The 23,248-nt window shown below is 52.3% G+C and overlaps 10 protein-coding genes across 10 annotated transcripts; 4 read left to right on the top strand and 6 right to left on the bottom strand.

Moving 5' to 3' along the window:
- Window positions 1-70: 70 nt before the first annotated feature.
- On the top strand, window positions 71-1,688 carry ASPSYDRAFT_125924 (uncharacterized protein; the record flags this gene model as incomplete). Its single annotated transcript, XM_040840460.1, has 5 exons — window positions 71-142; window positions 195-215; window positions 271-328; window positions 389-448; window positions 496-1,688. Coding segments are annotated over 5 exons (1,404 nt in total), but the record flags the coding sequence as incomplete, so codon positions are not given.
- A 161-nt stretch (window positions 1,689-1,849) lies between these two features.
- Window positions 1,850-3,492, bottom strand: ASPSYDRAFT_95259 (GMC family oxidoreductase; the record flags this gene model as incomplete). Its single annotated transcript, XM_040853096.1, has 2 exons — window positions 1,850-3,217; window positions 3,274-3,492. The coding sequence occupies 2 exons, from the start codon at window positions 3,490-3,492 to the stop codon at window positions 1,850-1,852; spliced, it is 1,587 nt and encodes a 528-aa protein (XP_040696702.1).
- Window positions 3,493-4,447: 955 nt separating this feature from the next.
- ASPSYDRAFT_113613 (uncharacterized protein) lies at window positions 4,448-5,845 on the bottom strand (the record flags this gene model as incomplete). Its single annotated transcript, XM_040839956.1, has 1 exon — window positions 4,448-5,845. A coding segment is annotated over one exon (1,398 nt), but the record flags the coding sequence as incomplete, so codon positions are not given.
- Window positions 5,846-7,026: 1,181 nt separating this feature from the next.
- ASPSYDRAFT_82808 (uncharacterized protein) lies at window positions 7,027-9,152 on the top strand (the record flags this gene model as incomplete). The annotated part of the gene is made up of 10 exons (XM_040851173.1): window positions 7,027-7,165; window positions 7,225-7,328; window positions 7,379-7,422; window positions 7,474-7,664; window positions 7,731-7,828; window positions 7,881-7,970; window positions 8,026-8,304; window positions 8,360-8,491; window positions 8,542-8,702; window positions 8,755-9,152. 10 exons carry the CDS (start codon window positions 7,027-7,029, stop codon window positions 8,915-8,917), a joined length of 1,401 nt encoding a protein of 466 aa, XP_040696704.1. The 3' UTR covers window positions 8,918-9,152.
- Window positions 9,153-9,177: 25 nt separating this feature from the next.
- Window positions 9,178-11,659, top strand: ASPSYDRAFT_51575 (Zn(II)2Cys6 transcription factor). The gene is made up of 6 exons (XM_040848312.1): window positions 9,178-9,463; window positions 9,518-10,342; window positions 10,404-10,814; window positions 10,870-11,099; window positions 11,156-11,359; window positions 11,417-11,659. Exons 1-6 carry the CDS (start codon window positions 9,216-9,218, stop codon window positions 11,611-11,613), a joined length of 2,115 nt encoding a protein of 704 aa, XP_040696705.1. The 5' UTR covers window positions 9,178-9,215; the 3' UTR covers window positions 11,614-11,659.
- Window positions 11,660-12,413: 754 nt separating this feature from the next.
- Window positions 12,414-12,874, bottom strand: ASPSYDRAFT_163498 (uncharacterized protein; the record flags this gene model as incomplete). Its single annotated transcript, XM_040843169.1, has 2 exons — window positions 12,414-12,587; window positions 12,674-12,874. Coding segments are annotated over 2 exons (375 nt in total), but the record flags the coding sequence as incomplete, so codon positions are not given.
- Window positions 12,875-13,384: 510 nt separating this feature from the next.
- Window positions 13,385-14,712, bottom strand: ASPSYDRAFT_51576 (alpha/beta hydrolase). The gene has a single exon (XM_040848313.1). The coding sequence runs from the start codon at window positions 14,673-14,675 to the stop codon at window positions 13,698-13,700; it is 978 nt and encodes a 325-aa protein (XP_040696707.1). The 5' UTR covers window positions 14,676-14,712; the 3' UTR covers window positions 13,385-13,697.
- Window positions 14,713-15,206: 494 nt separating this feature from the next.
- On the bottom strand, window positions 15,207-15,508 carry ASPSYDRAFT_95264 (uncharacterized protein; the record flags this gene model as incomplete). The annotated part of the gene is made up of 2 exons (XM_040853097.1): window positions 15,207-15,363; window positions 15,444-15,508. 2 exons carry the CDS (start codon window positions 15,506-15,508, stop codon window positions 15,207-15,209), a joined length of 222 nt encoding a protein of 73 aa, XP_040696708.1.
- Window positions 15,509-15,932: 424 nt separating this feature from the next.
- ASPSYDRAFT_51578 (phosphoketolase family protein) lies at window positions 15,933-18,889 on the top strand. The gene has a single exon (XM_040848314.1). The coding sequence runs from the start codon at window positions 16,106-16,108 to the stop codon at window positions 18,536-18,538; it is 2,433 nt and encodes an 810-aa protein (XP_040696709.1). The 5' UTR covers window positions 15,933-16,105; the 3' UTR covers window positions 18,539-18,889.
- A 209-nt stretch (window positions 18,890-19,098) lies between these two features.
- On the bottom strand, window positions 19,099-23,062 carry ASPSYDRAFT_82811 (uncharacterized protein; the record flags this gene model as incomplete). The annotated part of the gene is made up of 8 exons (XM_040851174.1): window positions 19,099-19,270; window positions 19,325-19,708; window positions 19,782-20,476; window positions 20,710-21,870; window positions 21,923-22,069; window positions 22,124-22,333; window positions 22,379-22,864; window positions 22,985-23,062. The coding sequence occupies 8 exons, from the start codon at window positions 23,060-23,062 to the stop codon at window positions 19,099-19,101; spliced, it is 3,333 nt and encodes a 1,110-aa protein (XP_040696710.1).
- Between the last annotated feature and the right edge of the window lie 186 nt (window positions 23,063-23,248).

Here is a 23,248-nt window from a genome sequence, read left to right on the forward strand (position 1 = left end):
GAGAATTTGAATTTCACCGTTCGTTCCTGACAACCTCAGTCACAACTCAGCAATGTATACGAATGCTGGGTCTCGTCCACCCGCGCAGTGGAGGTCCTCAGAGGCATTCATCACGTTTGTGGTCTCTTTTGCCATTTTTACAGTAATCTCCCATCACTCGCCCTCAAATGAACAGTAAGCTAACAATCGCACAGGACCTTCTTCTCTATGGACTGGTAGGTATTCCAGTAAATACTGGGTAAAATAATACCAGCTGAACTAACCCTATAGCTCGTCCCCGTAATGCCAACTGCTCTCCACGAGCGCGTTGGTCTTCCCAAAGGCGAGGGTAAGCACATCGCTACCGAAATCAATCATAAATATTAACGAGTACGGTACACCTTCGCAGAACAACGATGGACATCGATCTTGCTCGCTCTGTGCGGAGCAGGCCAGCTCGCATGCGCCCGTAAGCACAACCCTATCTATCTAGTAGTCCAGTAACTAACGAAGCAGCAATCGCGGGCTACCTCGCCGACCTCATCTCCTCGCGCAAATGGCCCTTAATCACCGGTCTGCTCTTCCTAGCCGGGTCCTGTTTCCTGCTATGCATCGGGACGACACTCGGGCTCTGGATAGCCGGTCGACTGCTGCAAGGCGCCTCGGCCGCTGTGGTCTGGGCGGTTGGGTGTGCGCTGCTCGTCGACTCGGTTGACAGGAAGAGACTGGGGCAGGCGCTGGGGTATCTTGGGATGGCGATGATGATGGGTCCGCTGCTGGGGCCGTTGCTTGGGGGTGTGGTTTATGCGTCTGGGGGGTATTATGCGGTGTTTGCGTTGGCGTTTGGGCTTGTTGTTGTTGATATTGGGCTGCGGTTGGTTATGATTGAGCGGCAGGAGAAGGAAGAAGAGGAAGAGGAAGAGGGACAGACTGGAGATGGCCCAGATGGTGATTCCAGAGGCAGGGATACTCGCGATGTAGTCGATGGCAGTGTCCCTGCATCCGAGGACTCTCCCCTACTAGGGCAACAACCAGCATCCCAGTCTCTATCCAGCCAGAGTGAGGGATATAAAACCCCCGATCGCCCACCAGCGCTCTTCGTCCTCCTCAGCTCCGAACGCATGTGGATAACAATCTGGGGCTACTTCGTCGGCGCCGTAATAATGTCCTCCTTCAACAGCATCCTCCCCCTCTTCGTGCGGGACACCTTCAACTGGACCCAAACCGGGCAGGGCCTGATCTTCCTCCCGCTCTCGATCCCCAATTTTCTCGGACCGTTCTACGGGTGGGTTAATGACCGATATCCACAGTCTAGACGGTATGTCGCTGCGGGGTCTTTGCTCGGTGTATCCATAACGGCTGTTCTGCTGCGGTTTATATCGGAGGATACAACGGGGCAGCAGGTTCTGCTCTGTGTCCTGCTTGCACTTCTGGGTTTGAGTCTTGCGGCGTCTGACCCGCCGCTTCTCTCTGAAGCTGCATTTGCCGTTTCGGAGCAGCAGGAGCGACGGCCTGGTATATTCGGCGGGTCGGAACCAACGGCGTTGATGTACGGGATTCTGAGTGCTACGTTCTCCGCGGGCGCAATCGCGGGTTCGTTTCTTGCTGGGCTTATCAAGGAGGCTTACGGATGGAGCACGGTGACTTGGGTTATAGGATTGGTTGCTGGGGTTTCGGTGTTTCCGATGTTGTTGTGTGTTGGGGGGTTGTGGTTGCCGTGGGTTAAACACCAACAACCTACGGTTCTGGAGGAATAGGAACGTCTATTGATGTAGTAGCTTATAACATTATGCTAGCACCTTGACTTCTGGGTAGTGACAAGTACAATATAAGGATAATAGACAGAGATATGTAATCCGAACATCGTCTCCTAACAACCCTTGATCAAATCTGCCGCGCGCTCAGCCACGCCATAAACCGTCGCCATTGGATTCGCATGCGGAATAAGCGGGAAGACACTCGCATCGACGATCCGCAGGTTTGTTGTCCCATACACCTTGAGATTCTGGTCCACAACGCCCCCACGCTCTTTGGGTCGCATGGCGGCTGTTCCACAAGCGTGGTGTGCCGTGCTGGCCATGGATTCGCGGAGCGTAGTCTTGAGCTTCGCCACCTCGGCGGGTTCCCGAGGACATTGTATGAACGGTCCAAAAGCAGGACAAGAGAGCAGCCTTCGTAAAGCCTGTACATGCAGCGCTAAGAATTCAATGTCCAGATCGCTGCTGAGCAGGCGTGGGTCAATTATTGTTGGAACGTCAGGATCTGCAGATGAGATGTGAACGCTGCCTCGGGAGAAAGGGTAGGTGAGCATCACCACCACGATGGCGAGGTTTTGCATGATGCCGATAAGGCTATATGCGGACGCCTCATTGGGCGACTGAAGCAGTGATTTGATGACTTCCTCATCGCCACTCCATTCCTGCTTCTGGTTGAGTACCTCGGCTATATCGTTCGGATCCAGCTGTCTAAACGCCAGTGCCTGGATTCCTGGTTTCGCATTTGCAAGGTCAGGATTGTCCTTTAATGGCGCTGGTATCACTCCCATTGTGTGGTTTTGAAAGTTCTCGCCTACACCGGGATTATGAAGGACGACGGGGAGCCCCAGTGACTGCAATCTTTCCTTGTCACCCACACCGGACAGTTCAAGGAGTTTTGGTGTATGGAAAGCGCCAGCAGCGAGAATAACTTCTTTCAAAGCCCCAACTGTCGCAGTTGATCCCATGCAGTCGACCACAACTCCAGACGCAGTGACACCTTCAGTTTCAGAGAACAAAATTCTCCGCACAGTAGCTTCAGTAACGATAGTCACGTTTGAACGAGCACCCGCGACAGCGCCATACGTGTTATCTGCACTGCTGCGGGTCCCAGTGGAAGGGTCGATTGTAGCTGTAAACGGCCTTACGCCAATCGTCTTCTCTTCGCCCTCAAAGTCAGTCGCCTGCTCGTAACCTTCCTCCGCATGGGCATCAATCCAGGCCTGTGCGAGGGTATTATTCACCCCGTCCACCAACGTTGGTTCCATGGTTTTGATTATCCCTTCAGTTGTGGTTCCTGAAGCTGCGTATGACTTCTGTAGATACGGCTTGAAACTCTGCCAAGTCCAATTGGGATTTCCAAGTTTCACCCATGCGTCGATTCCCGCCCGCGATGGCGGTGTCAGCACTAATCCATTGATAGTAGAAGATCCGCCGAGCACTCTCCCGGCCGGATGGTCTAATGTCCGATTGTTCAGACCTTCCTATGCAGTCGTCACACTTAGGAGCAGTCCAAATACAAATGGTTTGTCATTCACACCTGCGGAATAGTCCGGGGTTTCCAGTCCAGATCCGATCCACTAAGTGCTCGCCAGGCAAGCGGGTCGCGGACTTCTGGGTCGGTCGTTCGATCAGGGCCACTCTCGAGAACCACGATGCTAACGTTTGGGTCTTCTGACAGCCGGGATGCGAGCACCAGGCCGGAGGTGCCCCCGCCTACTATCACGTAGTCTGCGGATGCTGGGAGGGCGGGCGCCATGATGTAAATACCAAGCCGGTAATGCGAGAGCAGTAAATAAGAGCAGAGGTAGTAGCCGACAGGCAAGGCGGGGAAGATCAAATATTATATGGCAGTGGCGCCCGGCGATCTCTCTTGCTTTATAGCCACGATTGCCCCTTCGGGATAATGAACTTTGCAACTTTCTGCAGTTCGAATTACACCCTTGCAGGTACAACCGTTCAACTTCATAGCCCGTTCTTTCTTCGTCAGACTGGGGACGACCTCTTGACGGGCGATGGGCTGAGCACCAGATCTCGTCAGCGCCAGCTGTATCGGCAGTATTGGTAATAGTGGGTCAGTGTCGGCATAGATTTACGTCAGCTGCGCAGCATGAAACTGTTTTGGGAACCAATACGGCCGTCTGATGAGCTTGGCACGCAAGACCCATGGGGGATCTTCGATGTCGCAAAGATCAGTATTGCCATGAGTCTGTGCTCCACGGCAACAATGTCAATGACAGCTGCGACTGTACGGCCCCGCCTGTAACGTGTCACGGTAAGCAGGTCGATGGGGTTAGGAAACCATCTGCGCATCATCCTCAGCTGCCTTCGGAATGCGGAGGCGTATTCTGATTCGGGAATACATGAAGATTGCTATCGGTTTGGCTTGCGATGTTTCCTGGCATGACTATTCCATTGTAATACTGCTTAAATTCGCAGAAGACCGACGAAAGGGAATCATCCTGCGCCTCCGGATTACCTGTCGACAGGACATGTGTATAGTATTCCCTAAACTCCGCAAGAGCCTCTGGCTGCTGCCATGACCACACCACGTTGGCATCCTCGGCGACAGTGGCGTCTGTGATACTCGTATCTGGGTTTGGAATGTTCCACGGGGAGCATAGTCCAGCCGAGAACAACTGGAACAGGTCAAGGCTTTCGCACCTACCCAGCTGGGACGGAGACTGCGGATCCGCCGGGTCAGCTACAGTCTCAATGCCCATTCCCCTCTTAAACATGCCGAGCCACTCCGCATTATCAGCTGGGGTTTGATTCCAAGGGTCGTCATCGCCATACAGGATATGGCGGCCCGCGGTATGGATCATGCTGTCGGTTACCGTCTCATTGAAGTTCTGAGCGTTTCGGACAAAGTTGGCGAGCTGCAAAGTGAAGTATTCAAATGATGACGGGTTTGACGAAGCTGGAAGTCGCGGGTCGATGAACATATTGTCTGCAGTGTTGATGTGATCGGCCTGGCGGGATGCGCTCCAAGGATCCAGCGTCAATGATTCCTCTCCTATCAGGTACGGGGGCATGGAATTTTCCGTGGCCAGAGCTACAGACGGGTCAAGGCCCCTAGACCCCCTCCAGTCCTTCATTCGCGCACCGTCCCGGAAGTGCTGTGCAATGTGTTCATTCCGTTCTTTCCATGAGACGAATTTCTCACCACACAGCCCGCACCGCGAGTTGATTCGGTCAACCTGTGACTTCCAACTATTCATCGAAGGTAGGAATTGATCAATCCCATGCACAAGGCGCAAATGTTGAACGAGGTGGTCTTTGCGGTAGAATTTCCGCAGGACCTCCGGCTTCTCTCGACACCTACTATAGCTGTGGCTCTCGACATGACTCTCCGATGGATTAGGTTGGTCGCAGAACACGCACCGGGAAGTACCATCTGTATCGGTATAAAGTGAACCATTCGGAGAGCAGGTATAGCTTTCCAAAGACAGATGCAATGTCTTTTCATGGCGTGTCCAGTCGTACTTTGTGCGAAATGTGTCCGTGCAAAACGTGCATTGGTAAGGCCGTCGTGCCGGCATCTCTTTTTCCGCACCTTGTGGGAACACTGCCGCGCGCTTTCTGCGCCGTCGGCGCCGGGCTACTGATTCGGCTGAGTAGAACCGGCTGAAAGACCCATTGGAGCTATGGGAGCCTCGACTGCATGCAGACGATGCGGATTTGTTTGAGATACCAGATCCAGAAGCATTGGACGACGCACTTGATCGAGCATCGCTGGGTGTTGATTGTTGCGATGACCTGAAATTCCTCTCGTGGTATGGCGGGTGGCTACTATCAAAAACGGCACCCATGATTGCATCGAACGAGGCAGCCTCAGCCTCGGGAGGCGAGTTCCTCCACCGCTCCAACGGGCTCATGAATGATGATGGCCCATCATAAGGGCGGCTGATATCGATTGGTCCCCGGGAGGGCACCGGCGTCGGGGCCCGATCAATACCCCTGTTCTTCCGTCGCCGTCGAGAATTGGCAAACCAGGTGGTTACCTGACCGACTGTTAAGCCCGTCTCAGCCGCTAACGAGGCCTTCTCATCCTTTGACGGATACGGATTATGGTGGTGTTCGTCGAACCAGCATTTCAAGACATTCACAGCGGCGACTTTCGTTCCGAATCGACGTGACTCGCGTCCTACATTGGGATTTGTCGAGGCAGGTGGCCCGTCTGCAGGAGAGGCTGAATGGTGGTGGTCTCGGATAACCCTTTCGGCGTCGCCGTCTAGACCGATGTTCGCATGATCGGCGACAGGGGGATTCCCCGGCATCTGGTCCGACCCCACTGGCAGCATTACGGTCAAGTCATCGTTGGGCAGTGAGTCGGCAAGAGGCAGCTCTTCTGGAATATCCGTGAAAGAGCCGAATTGCATCCCTTAGTAATATGGCGGGGAGCAGGATCGAAGCGTGGAGGCGACAGTTGGAGTTAGGAAGATGAAAGTAAAAGCGAAAGTCGAAAGTTGGAGAACAAAACGGAGTCACGTGGTGTTGTCACGCCCTTGTCATTTCCTTTTCGGGACAGCCGGTATCGGCTCCATGCTACCTCTCCATGTGATGCACCGGTGTAACTGTGTGCTCTTGTAGAAGTGTTGGAATCTGGTGATATGGATAGCCATTACTTGCCTGGGCTGCGATAACAATCTATATCTGGACGGATGCTCTTGAACTATACGAAACGTGGATTATATATAATGATGACGATATGAAGTTGCAGTCCAGGTAACTAAAATAAATAGGAGGGAATTAGTAGATAAACATTTAATTTAATCTAAGCTTAATAGCGTATCAGATTAGTATAGAAAATATAGGACGGCTAACGGCAATGGTCACTATTATTCCCCATTTCCACAGCCCAGAGTACAACAAACTTCCTGATTTGATCTCCCCGACTTGGCCCCTGCACGCTCGCGGAGATACAGACTTCCTGATCAAGACATGTGGAGAGCCCAGCCAACCATCTTGCTCCAAAGAACCAATAGATTCACGAGTATCAAGGCGCCCTGTGCATGCAGATCGAGCGGCTAGGCGGGGAAACCCCTCCTTGGCAATACCGGCCTGTATAATGGTCATCTGGTGGGGAGAGTTATACTGCAAGCCTTTTTGCAATATAAAACCTCTGTCGCACGCAAAGATATACTAGGTAGATTACGCAGACGCGCACAATTAGCAAATCAAAATGTTACAACATATTTATACTACTATTGGTCCAACCGAGCCACAGCTAAAAACGACCTTGGCTGTGAAGACATGCATTTCAATCGCCTTGATATATTTTCTCCTATCTATGGTATACGCCCTCACACTGCATCCACTGCGGAAAATCCCAGGCCCATTGTTCGCGCGGTGCTCGGATCTCTGGGGGAGGTACCAGAATATGTACGGGCGGAAGTCTCACCAGATTCACGCGGCCCATAAGAAATATGGTCAGTCTTTGTCTTTTGGACTATCGGAACCAAAGCAGTTGAGTAACAGATCTGGGCAGGACCTGTTGTGCGCATTGCGCCGAATACACTGTCGTTTGCGGACCCCAGTGTTGTTCGGCAGATCTATATGTCCAAGATATTTGTCAAAGAGGAGAGCTTCTACGTGGGTTTATCCTCCTCAGAACCGTCCCATCACGAGCTAACATATCATAGAGAGCCAAACGAATATTCCACGAGAACCACCTTCTCAGCTTTCGGTAAGACTGGCCTTATAAGGCTGCAACTTGAGCATCCTAACTCCGACACAGCGACCCAGAAGCGCACCACCAGCGCCGCAAACTGCTATCCAGAGGCTTCTCACAAGCAGCACTGTCAGAGTTCGAACCGCAGATTATATCCAAAATCAATACATTGCTCCAGCAGTGGTCCAGTCTGGCGGTAAAAAGCCCATCCGTTGATGTCTTTCCGTGGGTGCATATGCTTGGATTTGACACGATTTGTGGGTTGCCTTTGCCAAATTCACCAAATTTGTTTTTTACTTGATACTTGTTACTGATATTCCCAGATAACCTCATGTTTGGCGAGGACCCAGGAACGCTTAAAACGGGCAAAGAGCATACAGTTATGCCGTGGTTCAGGTCGTGGCGTCAAACATATATCTTTGTGAGACCCGTCCTCAAAGTTAAATGCAAGGCAGCCTAACACTAGGATATAGAAAGAACTTTTCCCCTCGCTGGAAACCCGCGGCCCATATATTCCTGGAAGAATAGGAGACTACTTCCGAGACGTACAAAAGTGGAAGAATGTGCGTTATTCTCGTGGCCATGGAGACAGCAGCATAACTAACTTTACCGGATTAGCTGGCAATGGAAATTGTGAAATCATGCAGGGAGAACGGCACCGAGACTCCGTTTCTGAGTAAAGTGCTCCACGGCGAAGACGCTTTTCTCGGTCGTCAACTCACAGACTCTGAACTGGCAGAGGAGTGCATGGGTGCAATGTTTGGTGGGAGCGGGACAACAGCGACGACGTTTATTTATCTGCTATGGGAAGTTCTACAACAGCCGGAGGTGGTCCAGAAATTACAAGCCGAGTTGGACTCGGCTTTCCCAGCCCGAGGAACGGCACCGGATTCTACAGTAGGTACCAGACAGAGTCCAAGCGATATTGACTGGGTGTGCTGATAATGCGAAGACCTGTAGTAGTCTGCCGTATGTGCAGGCCGTCTTGAACGAGACGCTTCGCATCCACCCGGCGACAATAGCAGTGCTGCCTCGGACAGCGATTGCTGACACGACGCTGGGCGGAGTGCAAATCCCTCGAGGTGTATGCAGATATCCTACAATTCCTGGATGACTGGATTGACATTGAGATAGACAAACGTCGCTACGCAAAATCTGACCATCCACCGCGATCCAGAGGCCTTCGCGAACCCAGACGAGTTTATTCCCGAGCGATGGCTGACCGGAGACACTACCCTGTTGAAACAGGCCTTGATTCCCTTCTCAGTAGGTCCAAGGAAGTGCATTGGCTCAAAGTAGGTGAACCAGAAGAGAGCTGGAGTCGCACCTTGTACTGACTGTGTCTAGTTTGGCCGAGATGGAACTCCGGCTGGTCATTGCGTCGTTCTTTCTCCGATTCAATGCCTCGATCGATCCCATTATGAAGGACTCCGACATGGCCATGTACGATACATTTAACATGGCTCCAGTGGGAAAGAAACTCGTGCTGCGTCTGGAGGAGAGAGCGTAACTTATTTCCACCAGTCGGCCAGCCACCCCCACTTTGAATTTTTCCACTGGCCCCATGGAGTCGGCATAAACTGTCAGCATGTTCAGGATCGCCCCATGATGACAAAAAGGCAACGCAGGGGAGGTCTAGAGTGGCAATTAGTGGGTCGAATTCGTGTGCTATACCTGTCGACTTATCGAGTGGTATCGCGGCCCGTGCCAACATTATTTTTAGTCCCACTCCAGCTGAAACAACGTTAATTTTTCATTTTCACGGATGTCCTGTTTCTAAAGCTTAGCAGGCAGTAACCCAGCTAGGGATGTCTCAATTCAGATTTGTCCATTTGCAGCATGTCGCGCCCGCTCAAGCGCAGGGTGAACCGGCCAGCCAGTCTCAAAGCCAGACTCCTATGGGCTTGCATAGGCGCAGAAAGATAAGGCTTGCGTGTAATCCATGTCGGGAAAGTAAAAGTCGGTGTGATGGACAGCGTCCGTCCTGTTCCAGATGCGCAAGCAAGTTGATAGGCCATCGCTGTGTATATGGATCAGAAGCCTTGAACACGCAGAAGTATGTTGCACTTTCCAATCTGCGGACAAGGAGTTTAAGCTGAGAGAATTGTAGATACGTCCATCAGTTGGAGAACAGAATTCTCCAGCTCGAGGCGCAGTGCAAGCAGACCTCGCCTTCCGGTCATGGCCAGGGATTGTCTGTCGAAAATGCACCCAGCGACGACGATTCACTGGATAAAGGGGATGCACTGATCATGGTTCCCTCACCCGACGGGATGCCCGATGACAATGCGTCCTCTATTTCAGCTTCCCTGCAGTCCATCGCGCATTTGGTCGGGAGGAGCGACCTCGTCGACCGAACGGTTCCACGAGCGGGACAAAAGGCCGTCTCACCATTACGGCGGAGCCGGAGTTTTGAGATGCTTGCGAGGGCTGCCTCGTATTTGCCGAGTCGGCCGGTAGCAGATGCCATTATGTTTCAGTTTTGGACATACGTGCACCCGATATTCCCTGTCCTCCACAGGCCAACAATGGAATCGGTATATGGGTCGCTTTGGACATCCGATCATGGCAGAGCAGCCCTTCATTCCGTCGAGGAGCCTAGAAATATGGGACTATTGAACATCATGCTTGCCTTGGGATGCCAGAGTAGCGGCGAGGAGGACAAAGCTGGCCATTTCTACCGCAAGTCGATGGAATACTATTCAAAAGACACGATTGATATACCTTCGATAGAAACTGTGCAGGTGCTGCTGCTAACCGGGCTATACCTTCAGTCAACGAAATATGCCAGCAGATGCTGGAGTATTGTTGGCATGGCTCTGAGAACTGCCCGATATCTGCGGCTGGACCAAGTGTCCCCACGAAGTCCACTGCGATCTCAGCTGGAAGAGGAAATGCGCCGGAGAGTATGGCATAGTTGCATTATAGTAGATCGGTCTGTTGCCCCTGTCAAATTTGGCTCATCCCCACGTACTGGCGGCTAATGTTAGCATCAGTCTGCTAGCTCTTATATTCAATCAACCGCCAACGCCGGACCCAGCAAAGGGCTGTGTACCTTTGCCATCCTTGATTGACGACCAATATTTGAACTGTAATGGGACCGATAGTATCCGCAGCGACTTACCGAGCAGCGTATCCATTGCTTTCTTCGTATATTGCATCGAACTTTTCCAGATTTTAAACGACGTCCTTACCGATATCTACCACGCGCCCTATACCGACCGCACATTCGAGAAAGATCCCCATACCTGGTGGCCGAGTGAGAAGCTCTCGCACATTTCACGACTGAATACGAGACTTGATTCCCTTTCTACGCAAGTCCCAGGCCATCTTCAAAACGGCATGGATAATCCATATAGCATCCTGGGACATTCGATTGACTGGCAAAGCTATGTTTTTCGCTGCAGGTAAGTCTCAGTCACCTCTGCAACTAAGATGAAAATAAAATACTAAGTATATCAGGTTCCTATACATTAAGGTACTGGTATTAAGACCAGTCCTGATGTCCGCTGCCGCTGCCCGGATGAAAAGGCACGGCTTGGACGACCAACCCCAGACACAACTAACCCTCGAAGAAATGGCCGCTCACAATTGCTGCTGTCTATGTATAGAGACAGTCCAGAATCTTGTCCATCAAATGTCGAACCGGCTCGAAAGCGAGAATAAACACGCGAGATGGCGAGAACCGCATTGTGAGTCTATCTTCTCTCTACAACATTGTGGCCAATAAGCAACTCTAACAAAACAGATGCATTCTTCTGCGCCATTGTCCTTTTCATTGCCCGTCTATGTCCATTCACAGATAACGCCTTCAGCGACGCAGCGTTAAACAGCTCTTGGCTTCGCTGCGTGATGATCCTCGAGCATTTCAAGACACAGATCCAGTCTGTGAACCGGGCCATGGAAATGCTACAATGCCTGGACAGCCGTGTGACTGAACTTAGGGAAGGTGGTATGTCACTTACTCCATATAGTAACAATCTAAGACTGTCCTAATTCACGATTCCAGGGATTACTGGACGCAGCTGGCCACCCATGCAGGGGAGCTCAATCTCGCCCGAGCACGACGACCACGCGTTCCATATCTCAGGACTGGGGTCGTTATTCGAATCAAATAACCCTCTTTTCTCTTCAACATCTGACACCGACGCCGTTGGTGATTCGTGGTGGCTTGATGCGCATATTGATAGTTTTTGGATGAATTAGCTGAATAAGGAATGATACTATAAATGAACGTGATACAGCTTCGGCGCATGAGTAACGATTGAAGTGAATAAGTTTAAGTATATATATTTATATCAATTATTGAAGCAACGGTATACTGCGTGAGAACTCCACATGCCGTCCAATAGAGGTTGCAGCATCACGCCTCCCATTTGGCGGGGATACCTTACCAGCGTGCAACTCGGGAATGAATATCTGGATTCATTCACAGCTCCCCGGAATTTCCATCAAGTGTTATCCCAATATACTTCCATGTCGTAGCCGCCGACAAAAAAGCAGGAGAGGTCCGTCGATCAGAATCAGAACGCATAATCTTCACGGGGTGCAGCGTACTGAAGCAAGCAGACAGTGGGCAAATCATGAATTTCACCTGGACGAAGGATGGGAGCTCCTTGAGACACAACTTCAGTCTAATGGGCGAACTTTATTTCTGAAGTTTGTAGTCGATGCCAGGGGATCTGACATTCATGATGCAGAGGCTCTTTGTACGGAGTACTATCAAGGTCAAACACTGGCGAGCTGCTAGTAGCTGGAACATACATAGAAGTTAATCTTGGTATCTATAAGCAGTGGTAGGCGGACATAAATCGAAATCGTACAACATCCCCTAGACAGGCCAAGTATGATTCAGGAAGTGTCAAAGTATCAAATTCAAATTGTATGCATGGCAACTAAACTAGACCAACTACTTACGCGATCGAGGAAACGACCCTGTAGCCGGAAAAACCTCTCGCAGCAGTAACCACACACAAAACGAAGACCAAAGCAAGAAAGAAATTACCTTATTCCTCGTCCTTGCATGAATCCTCCTGCTGCAAGATGATATCCCAGTTGTCAGGCTGGTAGAGGACACCACCAGCAACGTCGACACCGTCGAGAACATCACGACACTCCCTGCGAAGGACCCTGACACCATCGATGACATTCTGCATCAGGAGCTTACGAGGGCTGTCGGCCTAAACCAAGGAAAAGCAATGGTGGTTAGATTATGGAAGAACTGGGATAGAGGGAGGAGAGGAGGGAAGAGAAAAGGGAAACGTACAGAGTTGCACCAGCGGACCTGAGCGCTCTTGAAGCAGGCAAGCTCCTTGCACTCCTGGGCGTCGAGGTATAGGCTTTTCGTGTCTGCGTAACCGGGGAGGTGGTGAAGGTCGCCGAGGGCGACCTGGTCCATGAGATAGGTGACGTAGTCCACGCTTTCGACAGGGGGGTGAAGCGCCTTTCCCCAGCAGTCGACGGTGTGCTGGACAGGGAGGAGGTGTTAGCATGGATTGCATCCTTGGTAGGCTGGGGGAGGACGTACGCCAGAGGCCACGGAGGCGAGAAGAGCCGCGGGTAGGGCAAAGAGAGTGAAGCGCATCTTGACGTACTGCAGACGTGAATAATGAAAGTCAACGGGGGATGGAGACCCGATAGTGAGAGAGTGGACGACGTGCGAAGAGAGAGCGACAGGGAGTACCAAGGTTGATACAGGAAGAGCGCTTCGTGCGAGAGAAGGAAGTATAAATAATAGAGAATCTGGCTGAGTACTAGTCAGAAATGGATTTTAGAACACCAAGCTATGCAAAGACGGTAACTGTATCAAGGAATTTGTGCAGTCAGTGATGTTGATACTGGCCGGTGACTGTCTGTATAGCCAATGGGGGTCAAAGAGCGAAGACAGAGCCAGTGTAGCACCGGCTAAAGATACCTTGTTAAAGAAAGGCAATGGAAGCTCTGATATTGATATGAATATTCATGATAGTTATATACTGTCTGCAAGGTTACTGCCATTACTACTAAAGACTAGACCATGGCATTCGTCAAAGACGAACAGTGATTATTCACTATTTCCGCCCGGGAACACCAGACCCAAGCCGACTCCAACATAAGAGTGTTCAGTATAACTCGTTGGTGAAGTCTAACATACCTAGATTCATGTGAATACTCTACGCCCTTCACACCCCGTGAGTTCCAGATCGTCACCCTGCAGAAACTGTTTCTGGTAATGGAAGACACAGGTTGGATCTGACAGTACACCTTCCATGAAAAACAAGCCGTGTTATCTATAGTAAGTCTAGTTCTACTCAAGCCTCCGACCTCTCCACCAACCTCTTCACCCATTCCAGTCTCGCCTGCATCGCCTTCCTACTCACCTCAGCCTCCGGCGCAAAAGTATCAAAGGCATGCCACGCACCCAGCCAGACATGAAACTCCGTCGAAACCCCATCACTCCACAACCGATTCGCAAAGTCCACGTCCTGGTCGCGGAACACATCCGCCTCGCCGACATCCAGATACGTAGGCGGGAGACCCGACAAATCCGTCGCCGACGCCGGGAGCGTATAGATACTGGCGCCCTCACGGTCCTCCCCAAGCGCAAAGTCCAGAGCATGCGCCGTATCCTCCTTCGTCCAGGGCTGCAGGTCGCCAAATTGCTGCAGCGACGGAGAAGACGTCTCGTCCGAGATCCAGGGGTACAAGAGGAGTTGGCCCAGGATGGCAGGGCCCTTGCGGTCGCGCGCAAGCAGGGATACACCAGCCGTGAGATTCCCGCCTGCCGAGCCGCCGCAGGTGATTAATTTCTTTGGGTTGAAGCCCAGTTCGGCGGAATGCGATGCGGCCCATTGCAGGGCGGCGTAGGAGTCTTCCACGGGTGCGGGCTGGGGGTGTTCTGGGGTGAGACGGTACTCGGCGCCGATGACGATCACGCCGAGGGTCTCGATAAGTGGGAAGAGCGTGTTGAGGCCGTGGAAGCGATCGGAAGTGCAGAAGCCACCGCCGTGGAAATGCACGATGCCGATGGTCTCTGCTGGGGGTTTGTTGGCGTGTTCGGGTTTCTTGGAGCGCAGAACCGAGGCGCGGAGAGGGCCGGCGGGGCCTGGGATGTCGACTTCGGTGTGGCTGATGGAGTCGTGTTTGCCATTGCTGATGGCTTCCCAGCTCAGGCGGGCGGCATTTCGGCGGGCATCGAGCTTGTCTTGCGGGATGAGGCCGCTGTCTTTGGCGAAGCGGTCGAGGGCGGGCTGCAGGTCAGGGTCGAGGGGCGGGCGGGGGAGCGACATGTTTAATGGATGGACGGAGTGCGGAGGTATTTCAGGAGGGGCAGCATTTAATAATAAATGTACCTGAGGAGGGGCACTGCTTAAATAACATGGTACTGCCGACCCACTGGATTCATGCAATGATGTGATCTGATGAGCAGCCCTAACATCCCCGCATGTGGAGAGCATCCAACCCTGACCAAGGGAAAGTCGACTTAATTGCATTCAGCCAGTGCTAGCAACATATAAAGAGTATCCCGGGGCATGCTCTTCGATCTTCATTTAACAGTCTCTGGTTGTACATTGACAGTCTACTCATGAACATCCTCAGTAACATGAAGAGGCCTATTTCCATAACTAACAGGACACTCGCTCGCATCATCAGACTCAAACTCCACAACACACGACACATCAGCCCCAATGGAGATTTCAGCAAACAAGGTATCACTCCCCCTCACTAGACCCCAGCACATTCCCGTCGGCATCTCTCACTTCACACTCCTTCGGCCCGCCCAGGTTATCGCTCAGACAGTGGAACGCGCGCGGGGTGTTCTAGCAATCGCCGTGTATGGTGAAAGTGCGGCCGTTGCCGGTGGTGTAGCAGGGCGAGTGGTCGTTGGGATAGCTGTCGTAGATGACGGTTGAGCTGCCGATGGCTGAGGAGCCCGATGAGAAAACGACCTTGAGGTGTTCGGCGCTGACAATGGCGCTGGTAACACCAAATGATAGTGCAATAGCGTAGTTAGTCAGATTACTACTTGCCTGTACTGTCAAGGTTAAATAGATCACCACATGATCGTCTTGGTGGCTTGGATGCCGTTCAAGACAGCAAGCGGTTGGTGTGAGGTTGGCATTGGAAATCTCCTCCAATTTCTCCTGAATAATTATTATTACATTGGCGTCGGCCTAAAGTATCGGGCCAGCTGTAGTCTCGCTAGAAGGAATATCCAAACTGTCGGTGCTTGTGATTTTAGAATTGTTTGATGTATACTCCTTGGGTTTCCTGGATTATACGCCTTTGCCGCAGTATATATATTTGCTCAACGTGGCATGACTGATAATAGCGAAACAACTAATGATGAAAATTACGAGTTCAGGTATATTAGGAAACTCTAGCATATTATATTACCCCGGGGCTGTTACTGTCAGTTGTATTTGAGAATTGATTGCTGCCTGTAGACACCTAAGGCATTAATACGAAAGAGGGATAGCGTCACGGAAGCCGCGGATGGCCAGAACCAGAACAGCCGGAACAGAACCAACAACCAACAACCACCACGCCTGTTGCTGCTTCGCGTCATGACCTCCAGGGGCGAGATCATGCTGTCCATCAAAATGAATGTCATACGTCACAGACTCACTGCGCGGGGCTTTATACCCTCAGTACATGCGCGGTTCAACTGCTCAACTGCAGCCATCCACACCACTATCGGTAACACTTAATACTTACAATGTCAAACAAAGGAGACTCGGAGAGTATCTCTGCGTATGGAGCTGCGCGCTCTACCATCTCAGGGAAGCCGCTCTCCGCCGACGATGTCCGCAAGACCGACGCCTATTTCCGGGCGAGCTTGTACCTCTGTTTGGGAATGCTGTATCTGCGCGAGAATCCCCTTCTCAAGGAGCCCTTACGACGGGAGCACCTCAAGTCTCGACTGCTAGGTCATTGGGGTTCAGATGCTGGTCAATCCTTTACCTGGATTCACATGAATCGCCTGATCAAAAAGTATGACCTTGATGTGCTCTTTGTCTCCGGCCCGGGACACGGCGCTCCGGGAATTATCTCGCAGTCATATCTTGAAGGTGTCTATTCGGAAGTCTACCCGGACAAGGCTGAGGATGAGCGCGGAATGCAGAGGTTTTTCAAACAGTTTTCTTTCCCTGGTGGCATTGGTAGTCATGCTACCCCTGAGACGCCGGGGAGCTTACACGAGGGTGGCGAGCTGGGATATTCCATCTCCCACGCTTTTGGAACTGTCTTTGATCACCCGAACTTGATAACTCTTACGATGGTTGGCGATGGTGAGGCGGAGACTGGACCTCTCGCGACGAGCTGGCACAGCAACAAGTATTTGAATCCGATTACCGATGGCGCTGTTCTGCCTGTGCTTCATCTGAACGGATACAAGATCAACAATCCTACTTTGCTTGCTCGAATCCCTCACCAGGAACTAGAAGCACTATTCCGCGGTTATGGATGGACGCCGTACTTTGTAGAGGGTAGCGACCTTCCAAGCATGCACCAGGCAATGGCGGCTACCCTCGAGCATTGCGTGTTGGAGATAAAGAAAATCCAGAAAGAAGCCCGCGACTCGAAAAAGGCATTCCGAGCGCACTGGCCGATGATTATCCTGCGCTCCCCGAAAGGCTGGACTGCGCCTCGTGAAGTCGACGGGAAACACCTTGAGGGCTTCTGGCGCGCCCACCAGATCCCAATCACCGATGTCTTGACCAACCAGTCGCACCTGAAGTTCTTGGAATCGTGGATGAAGAGCTACGGGCCTGAGCGGTTGTTCAAAGATGGCAAACTAGTTCCTGAACTGAAGGAACTGGCCCCAAAAGGCAACTTCCGAATGAGCGCCAACCCTGTCTCCAACGGTGGGATCCTACGCAGACCACTCGATATTCCCGACTTCCGCGACTACGCTCTCAAGGACCTGGAACCTGGAGTGTCTGTCCGTCCTAGCATGGCCAACATGGCCAAGTTCCTACGCGACGTGGTCGGCAACAATATGACCACGTTCCGCGTCTTTGGTCCCGACGAGACCGAATCAAACAAGCTCTCCGAGATCTACAAAACCGGCAAAAAAGTCTGGCTGGCAGAATACTTCGACGAAGATAGCGACGGGGGTAACCTCAGCACGACCGGCCGCGTCATGGAAATGCTCAGCGAGCACACCTGCGAAGGCTGGCTAGAGGGCTACATCCTGTCCGGCCGCCACGGGCTCCTCAACAGCTACGAGCCATTCATCCACATCATCGACTCCATGGTCAACCAGCACTGCAAATGGATCGAGAAATGCCTCGAGGTCGAATGGCGCGCCAAGGTCGCCTCGCTCAACATCCTGCTCACCGCTACCGTCTGGCGTCAGGACCACAACGGCTTCACCCACCAAGACCCAGGCTTCCTCGACGTCGTCGCCAACAAGTCCCCCGAAGTCGTCCGCATCTACCTGCCCCCAGACGGAAACACCCTCCTTTCCGTGACAGACCATTGCCTCCGCAGCACCAACTACGTCAACGTCATAGTCGCCGACAAGCAAGAACACATCCAGTTCCTGAACATGGACGACGCAATCGCCCACTGCACCAAGGGCCTAGGTATCTGGGACTGGGCCAGCAACGACCAAGGCTCCGAGCCAGACGTGGTAATGGCCGCCTGCGGCGATGTACCCACCCACGAAGCCCTCGCCGCAACAGACCTCCTCCGCCGCCACGTCCCCGGTCTAAAAATCCGCTTCGTCAACGTCGTCGACCTCTTCAAGCTCATCTCCACAATAAACCACCCGCACGGCATGCCAGACCGCCAGTGGAAAGCCGTCTTCACAACGGACAAGCCCATCATTTTCAGTTTCCACTCATACCCGTGGCTCGTGCACAGACTCACCTATAAACGGCCGGGCCAGCATAACCTGCATGTGCGCGGGTACAAGGAGAAGGGAAACATCGACACGCCGTTTGAGCTGGCGGTGCGCAATCAGACGGATCGGTATAGTCTTGCGATTGATGCGATTGACCGCATTGAGTCGTTGGGGAATACGGCGGCGGGGGCGCGTGAGAGGTTTTTGAATCTGCAGATGCTGGCTATGAATGAGGCGTATGATAATGGGCTTGATCCGGATTATATTCGCAATTGGACGTGGGATTATCCGAGGGTGTCGTAGGATGTAGTAAGGGTTCTTTCATATGGGGAATATGTTTAGTTGACCTGCGTTATGACTACATGTAAGTATCCATAATAATCTTGATAATTGCGGGATTTACGAGACTGCGGGTGAGGCCCGTATCAACAGACGATCAGCCTACTAGGATCTGAGCCTATCGCCACAGTTGATTATAACAGGATGTGTACTGTGAACGCGGGATAAATATAGCTGCTTGATTTTAGGATATCCTCACCATCAGCGTCCCAGTAGTCCGTTTCCCGTCACAAAGCCCATTATTCATAACCAAGTAATGCTTTGATGGGAGATTCGAAAGCATCTCTGATGAGACGTTTGGCAAGGGCACCAAGGGTCAAAGACATGAAAAAGAATATTGACTTAGGTTTCAATTAGGAAATCCCAACTCGCCATTTATGGAATGGTTAGACAGATCCATCGTTACTGTCAAGGGCTTTCTACAATTTGAGCTATCGATGCAGATGTTGTAGTTCGCATTTCTGTATCACAACGTAGCTCCACAATATTATAACGCAATAGTTCTAGCTCTTATATCATTATCTTCACAGTTCGGCAGTACTCATACTATTGCCACTGGCAGCATCGCTCCTTGGAATGATACGTAGCGGACAACTGGTAATGCCCATCTCCGGCATTCCTGCATACTCCAGCGGCCCATTTACTTCAAAGTCTGCTGAGTTCTGCAAAATCACAGAAAGACCAATTTGCAGTGCCCTATATCCGCCGTTAATTAATTTCACCGTTCCACGAAGACAAGGTGTAACTTACATCCGCGCCAACGGCATGCCCGCACATCGATGCCTTCCGCGCCCAAATCCCAAATGGGAGGTAATATTCGGCCGGTTCAAAACGAATTCATCCGGATTGGAAAACACTTCTGGATCGCGATTCGCTGCGGCATATGTCATTGTTATTGGTGTTTTCGCCGGGATGGGTCGATCGTGCAGCTGGATATCCCTAGATGGGGTCCGACAGAAGCCGCGGTATGGGACGTAGAGTCGAACGAACTCTTCCACTGCAGCTGGGATCAGGGATGGGTTTGCGCGTAGTTCTGCCTGCAGGGCCTTATCCTGTGAGAGATGATTGCACATACCCCCAAAGAGAAGAGGAGGCGCAACCATCCCGACGACAAGGGATTGCCGGAGGGCGCCACTATCGAGATATTAACATATACCACCCATATATAAACGTAAAGTCATGAAGTCCATAAACCGGGCGAACATACATCAAAAGCTCATCATCCAGCGGCATCCCCTTCCCATCCCGCTCCAGCAGTAACGAACTCGCCGGATCCTGCTCCGGATCCCTGGGGTTAACCCGTCTATCAGCGAACAGTCTCCGCGCAATACCATACAACTTCTCCGACTGCGCCGACGTCTCCTTCGGATCCTGTCGTCGCCACGCAATCACCCAAGCCGCCGCAGTCCCAGCCAGTAGAGGCGCCGTCTCATCTTCCAGATTCAGCCACGTCGTCTCGACCCACGCCGCGAACATGGCGCTAAACTCGCCGCAGATATCGCCGCCTCCTTTCGAGATTAACTTTGCGAATTCGCGTTCTGCATGTGCGGTTAAGATCGGTTCTAGCCGTTTCACCCGTTTCGGGCGCAGTGTACGATCTAATGCAGTCCGGTAGGGCGTATGCGCCGGCGGATCGGTGTTAAGCGGTGGACGTCTGATACCGCGGGGATCACTTGGGATGACGGCCTTCACGGAGGAGATGAATGTCTCTGTATCTGAGGCTGCGTTTTTGACGTCCTCGTAGCGCGATAGTAGGTAGAAGCCGCCGTTCTCGGTTGTGTGTGCGACGGGACATCTTGAGCGTAGGGCTGCGAACTGGGCGTAGATTTTGGCTGGGTTATTGTCTTGGACTAAGGTGAAGTCGTTGGATTGCAACTCGGTCTCTGTTTCCGTTAAGGTCATCTTGGCTGGGCGTATGTATGTATGTTCGTGATGGGATCGGCAGTTGAAGACGGTAGGACTTTTATACAAAGCACCAGACTGCAATCTGCGTAGTGGGGACACAGAATGGGGACAAATACAGCACGAGTCATGGTGGGGACACAGACATCTAATGAGTTATGAAGAGTTATGACAGTTTAGCATCTCGAATACTATTAATGGTTTGATTACAGCTCGCAGCGCTCTATATAAGCACTGACAACCTCCTCCATCTCCACCGCAACCCCCCACTGCAGCGACAGCCCCCGAAGCAGAGTCCTCACGGCCGTCAAATCATACGACAAGTCGCGAACAACATACTTCTCCCTCGGCATACCCGCAACATCAAACGCCCCAGAAATAAAATCCATCGTCTGATTATCCCTCCTCAGATCCCTACTCGGGTCCCTTTGCAGCGCCATCAGCGCCCCATCCCAATCCACCGCCGCAGGAACCACAACCTTCGACACCCCAGCTAATATAAAACTCGTATACGTCGCGGCAATCGCAAACACCGCACCAGGTATATTCACATCAACCGCCATCCCCAGCGGAAGTTGCGCCGCAATCGCCTGCATATTAGCCGCATGGAGCAGCGTCGCTCGCCCAGCGGCACTGTGCGCCCACCGCGCCGGGTTAATCAGGCTTTCCTCGCGCTGGCTCCCGCCGAATATCCCCTGTTTTATGCCGAAGAGGTGGCACATGCGCCGCGTGCCGCGCGCGGTGCTTGCCGCTGTGTCCAGGCAGATGGAGTGCCATTGCAGTAGCGCTGTGAGACGGTCTGTGGGTGTAAGAGCTTTACTATCGAGGATATTCTGGCGCAGCCGTCTCAATACCAGGAGGAGGTCGTGTCGAGATGGTGTACCGACTGGTGGTGGATTCGTCCGGTTTGCTTCTGAGACTAGGGACCGGATTCCTTCGAGGATGACCTTGTGGTGGAATAGCGAGATATCGTACGTAGCTTCAGCTACGTTGTCTTCTTGGTCACAGTCAAACAGTCCATGGTATACATCGCAGAAGCGTACCCTCGTCGACGTCGTCGATGATCGTGTCTGCATATGAACCAGCCACTCATCCGGAGTCGCAGCTGCAAAGGCTGCATCGCAACTAGGCAGCAGGAGTGGATTCGCGGTATGGCGCGCGAACGTCGGATTCCCGCTGAACTGCGACACGACGCCGTCGACGATGTACAGGCCTAGGAGGGTGCGAAGCATTGTCTCGTGTGCGATCCAGCGGCGCCAGGCGTTTTGTTTTGCGGCACTATCTGTGGTGGCAGGCAGCGGGACTGGGACTGCAGCGTCGTACATGCCACAGTGACTTGCCCAGTGGATTCCGATGCCGTGGAAGACTTGGCTTGTTGTGCGGAAGGTGCGGTTCTAATGGCCTCCTTAGTATGTTTATTTCGTGAGTGTAGATGGGTGTTAGTACCTTGGATAGGGCAGCGTAGATCTGACTCAGGAGTACGGTCTGGACTAGTTCAACCCCAGTACAAGAGTCAGATGGTCGACGGCGTGTAATCATCGTATGCCACGACGTTGCTACGGCGGTATGTGCGAGACGCCATAACACATCAGCCTGATTGTCCTCGTCAGTGGTACTGCACTACAATAGTATGGGAAGGGGGCGGACCTTTTCAATTGCATCTTGACTACCAAGAAACAACGCGCCTAGTGCGATCGCATTCAGCAGCACTGGCGGCGCGCAGTCCCTAAACACGAATGTCGGACGGTGAAAGATGGGAAACATGGGGATGATGTTCTCAAAGAACATATGGAGACTCCCGTCCAGGAAGCGCGAGGTGAGGCCGGTGGGACTTGCTGGCGTGGTGACTGTCGAGAGCTTGTACTGTTAGGCTGGAATTAGATGTACATGGTATGGTCTCACCGTATCACTTAGCAAACTGTTAAGAGACTGGATTGCTTGCCGTCCATCGTCTGCGATTGTAGAGCTCCCTGGAGAGCCCTGGTAGCTGGCACCTATTGAATCGCCCGAGGTATCAAGAAGTCCAACTGTCGACGGGGCCAGTGCCAGGGGCTGCTGCCAAAGTGTCGGGTCAATGGACATGATATTTTGCAGCAAGTCCTCGGAATCAGGCCACAGCAGATTAGAGGCCAGATCCTCAGGCATTGGGCGCGAGTCTTCCATGGGCGTCTCATACAGGGGCATGCAATGTTCCGGCAGGTGAGTTGTAGATGCATCATGGTCCGATAGTGAAGGCCAGCCGGTCGGTGCAGATAAACTCTGCGGTGTAATCTGAGCACCAGCGTCCTCTGTATACGGGGAAGTTTCCTCAGTAGAATGAACCCGAAGATGGCGGTTCAGGACATCCTGACGAGAAAAGCACCTCGCACAGACAGAACAGGAGAATGGCTTCGAACCGGTATCTGCCAGGTTAGCCGTACTCCAATACTATACAGTCACGAACATACGAATTCGTTCATGCCTCTGGCTCAGTTAGCGCTGCTTATTCGGACCGTAATTGAAAGATACCTGGAGGTGCTCGCGCTTGGTATAGCGCTTAGGGCAGAAACCACACTGCAGGTCGAGCTTCTTGCGAGGCCGAGTCATGGCGAATGGAGAACAGAACGAGAATAACCAGAGGCAAAACGGGGCCAGTGTCTCCATTTATGGTTCCCCACTGCCGAACCCCGCAGACTGTGCCAGACCCCGGATTGTGGGGAGTGACGCTATTCCCGTCGCATATCACGATGGGGACACGCTAAGGACACTTTTAAGGGGATCTCCCTCGATGAT

The sequence above is a fragment of the Aspergillus sydowii genome (assembly GCF_001890705.1).
Source record: "Aspergillus sydowii CBS 593.65 unplaced genomic scaffold ASPSYscaffold_18, whole genome shotgun sequence".
Classification (NCBI taxonomy): Eukaryota; Fungi; Ascomycota; class Eurotiomycetes; order Eurotiales; family Aspergillaceae; genus Aspergillus; species Aspergillus sydowii.